This window comes from Nerophis lumbriciformis, linkage group LG10 (assembly GCF_033978685.3).
Source record: "Nerophis lumbriciformis linkage group LG10, RoL_Nlum_v2.1, whole genome shotgun sequence".
Taxonomy (NCBI): domain Eukaryota; kingdom Metazoa; phylum Chordata; class Actinopteri; order Syngnathiformes; family Syngnathidae; genus Nerophis; species Nerophis lumbriciformis.
Window position 1 is genome coordinate 34175692 of NC_084557.2, and position 4236 is coordinate 34179927.

At 43.8% G+C, this 4236-nt stretch overlaps 1 protein-coding gene across 1 annotated transcript in view; it reads right to left on the reverse strand.

Moving 5' to 3' along the window:
- The window catches only part of il17c (interleukin 17c), a 6701-nt gene extending 3635 nt beyond the window's left edge, over window positions 1-3066 (reverse strand). Inside the window, exons 1-2 of the mRNA XM_061969280.2 lie at window positions 2925-3066; window positions 2608-2849 (exon numbers count right to left, since the gene is read on the reverse strand). Coding sequence (XP_061825264.1) covers window positions 2608-2849; window positions 2925-2930 — 248 coding nt within the window. The 5' untranslated portion in view covers window positions 2931-3066. The remainder of the gene's footprint in view (window positions 1-2607; window positions 2850-2924) is intronic.
- Between the last annotated feature and the right edge of the window lie 1170 nt (window positions 3067-4236).

Consider the following 4236-nt stretch of genomic DNA (forward strand, 5'->3'; position numbering starts at 1 on the left):
AGAAGCTCTCCGTGGGCGTAAGACAAGATCAGTGATGAAGAAAAAAAAAAAGAACTTGTGCAAGAGCCTGCGAAAGTTTCCTTGTGTGCTGATCCCCTGAGCGGAAAGAGAGTCGACATACGATCTTCAAAACTGGATGGATGTCGCACGACTCGGGTGTCATCACTAATAGTGTACACCCACGTGTGAGCGTGTGTGTGCGTGCGTGTTTTCACGCCCCAGGCAGTGAAATATCAACCATGGAAGGATGTTTATTTTGTTTGCCTTTTTAAGACGGCGCGTGAAAAGAGCTGCATTTCTCCCGCTCAGAACACAGCAGGCGTGCAGAAACCCTGCCGTTAAATATGGGAAAGTTATCTGATCATGTTTGGGGAGTTGAAACATGTCAGTGGGGTCTCTCATGGAAATGACTCAATTGGTTGGAGAAACTGCATGCATTGTATACACCACTCACACGCGTATATACCCCGTGGCGGGCCAAATTAAATGATGTGGCAGGCCACTGGAAAGACGCTGTACTTTTATTGATGTGGCAGGCCACATGAAAAGACGCTGTGGCTCGTGGTGGTCTACTTTAAATGATGTGGCAGGCCACGTAAGACGCTGTGGCTCACTTTAAATGATGTGGCAGGCCAAATTAAATGTCGTGGTGGGCCACTTTAAAAGATGTGGCGGGCCAAAATAAATGAAGTGGTGGGCCACATGAAAAGACGCTGTGGGTCACTTTAATTGATGTGGCGGGCCACATGAAAAGACGCTGTGGCTCACTTTAAATGATGTGGCGGGCCAAATTAAATGTTGTGGTGGGCCAATTTAAAAGATGTGGCGGGCCAAAATAAATGAAGTGGTGGGCCAAATTAAATGAAGTGGTGGGCCACATGAAAAGGCGCTGTGGGTCACTTTAAATGATGTGGCGGGTCACGTGAAAAGACGCTGTGGCTCACTTTAAATGATGTGGCGGGCCACATGAAAAGAGGCTGTGGCTCACTTTAAATTACGTGGCGGGCCAAATTAAATGACGTGGTGGTCTACTTTAAATGATGTGGCAGGCCACATAGGCAGGCCACATAAGACGCTGTGGCTCACTTTAAATGATGTGGCGGGCCAAATTAAAAGATGTGGCGGGCCAAAATAAATAAAGTGGTGGGTCAAATTAAATGAAGTGGTGGGCCAGATGAAAAGACGCTGTGGGTCACTTTAAATGATGTGGCGGGCCACATGAAAAGATGCTGTGGCTCACTTTAAATTACGTGGCGGGCCAAATTAAATGTTGTGGTGGTCTACTTTAAATGATGTGGCAGGCCACGTAAAAAGCCGCTGTGGGCCACGTAAAAAGCCGCTGTGGCCCACTTTAAATGAAGTGGCGGGTCACTTTAAATGATGTGGTGGGACACTTTAAATAATGTGGCGGGCAAAATTTAATGTTGTGGGTCACTTTAAAAGATGTGGCGAGCCACTTTAAATGATGTGGCGGTCTACTTTAAATGATATGGCAGGCCACATAAGACGCTGTGGCTCACTTTAAATGATGTGGCGGGCCAAATTAAATGATATGGTGGGCCACATGAAAAGACACTGGCTCACTTATTAAATGTCGTGGTGGGCCACTTTAAAAGATGTGGCAGGCCAAATTAAATGAAATGGTGGGCCAAATTAAATGACGTGGTGGGCCAAATTAAATGAAGTGGTGGGCCACGTGAAAAGTCGCTGTGGGTCACTTTAAATGAAGTGGCGGGCCAAATTAAATGTCGTGGTGGGTCACTTTAAAAGATGTGGCGGACCAAGTTAAATGATGTGGCGGGACAATTGAAAAGACGCTGTCGCTCACTTTAATTGACATGGCCACTTTAAGAGATATGGCAGGCCAAATTAAATGATGTGGTGGTCCACATTAAATGATGTGGCGGGCCCCTTGAAAAGACGTTGTGGCTCATTTTAAATGACGTGGTGGGCTACTTTAAAAGATATGGCTGGCCAAATTAAATTATGTGGTGGTCCAATTTAAATGACGTGGCGGTCCACTTTAAACGATGTGGCGGGCCACCTGAAAAGACGCTGTGGCTCACTTAAATGAAGTGGCGGGCCACTTGAAAAGACGCTGTGGCTCACTTTAAATGACGTGGCGAGCTACTTTAAAAGATATGGCTGGCCAAAATAAATGATGTGGTGGGCCGATTTAAACGATGTGACGGGCCACTTGAAAAGACGCTGTGGCTCATTTTAAATGACATTGCCCGAACAATTAATGACATGGTGGGCCACCATAAATGATGTATAGGGCCACCTTAAATGATATGGCGTGAGTTTGACACCTGCGGTTTGCCATCTAAATCCCCAAATGTGTTTTCAAAAAGAGCAAAAAGGCAAATGCAATCGGAAAAGTGATCATTTTCTTCAAGTAGCAGTCAGAAGTTTGGAGATGCACTACACTACTGACTTGTACAAGCTAGTCAAAAGTATTTAGACACTTGTGTCACATGTTCAATGGGAAAGTGTCTCTAAACTTTTGACTGGAAGCATTTAGTGTTTAAAACAATTGAAAATGTCAGATTAAAAAGTGTGCGTGGAAAGAAAGAAAAAGGTGTAGATGAAGATGTGAAAGCTTACACAAATCTCCATGGCGACAAGGACCTGGCCTCCCTGTGCTGGTAGTGCACGTAGAGGTCCAGTGGGCAGGAGGACGGGGAGTCGCGCGCCATCACGCCGTGGGGCTCCGGGGGCTGCGGGTAATGACTCGTCAACTTCCTGCTGGCCGCCTTGCTCAGCTCGCCCTCCTCGTAGCAGCGGTTCATGTTGCAGGTCCACGCGGGTCCCAGCAGGAGGCCCACGATCACCACGATTATCGCGATCTGAGTGCGGACGCAGAGCAGGTGAGCGACCCCCCTCGTGCAATGTTCGCGCAGGGCCAGTTGGCCACGACTCACCTGCATGCTGGCGCGTCTCGCTGTGTGGGCTGCTGTGTGGCGGCGCCGACATTGTAGCTGCTTTTAATCCACGGCGGCATGAGGAAATACGGCAGTTCACTTCCCACTCACACACCTTCGCGCCGCTGCAGGTGAGGTCACGTGACAACGGTAGTTCTATTTTTATCTCATGACCGAGTCTTTTGTGTGTGTGTGTGTGTGTGTGTGTGTGTGTGTGTGTGTGTGTGTGTGTGTGTGTGTGTGTGTGTGTGTGTGTGTGTGTGTGTGTGTGTGTGTGTTAATATGCCGCCCAGACTAACGCGGCTGAGATAACAATGCCAGCATGACGCAACTCTGGAGCTCCAATGTTATTTCATCACGCTCTCGTATAAACAAGCCCAGTTAAAAATAGACCAGTCAGCAGTGTTTTCAGACAACCCCGAAGCAAAGTTGACATTCTTTGTCCAAAAAAAGACGCACATTAAGTCAACAATACTTCATTACCACAAGGTAAATATTACAGAATTGGCCCAAAGTACACTATAGTCAATCGGGCATTTTATTGTTTATTTTTTTACAGTAAGTTCACATGATTAGCCCAAAATAGAGGAGTCAGATATTTGCTTGTAGCATGCATAAGGTAAGAGTTTTTAATTTTTTGCCCAAAATAGACATATGTGACGTGAGACAACATAGACAATACTTTTTTTAAATTTATTATTTGCCCCAAATTGGCATACATGAGTCAATGGACACTATTTTTATTTATTTATTTATTTATTTTTACAATTACCACATCGTAATGCGTTATTAGCCCAAAATATACGTACCTGTACTCGGATACTTTTTTTTTTTTACAACTGCCATTGATTAAAATGTACTTTATTTGCCCAAAATACACGAGTCAGCATGGACGATTTTTTCATTTTTATTTTTATTTTTACAACAATGGTAAAGTTTACGAGTCAACATCAACATTTTTTTACAGCTCCTATAAGGTCATAGATGTTTTACGACATAAGGTCATGATTTGCATTTTTTGCCCAAAGCACATTGGTCAATTGGGCATTTTATTAATTTTTTTTTATTATTATTTTTTTTACAGTAAGCTCACATGATTAGCTCAAAATAGAGGAGTCAGATATTTGCTTTTAACAACGCACATAAGGTAAGATTTTTTTAATTATTTGCCTAAATTAGACATAAATGAGACAACATGGACAATACTTTTTTATTTTTATTTTATTATTATTTGCCCCAAATTGGCATACATGAGTCAATGGACAATATATATAGATATTTTCTTTTCTTTTTTTTACAATAACCACATCGT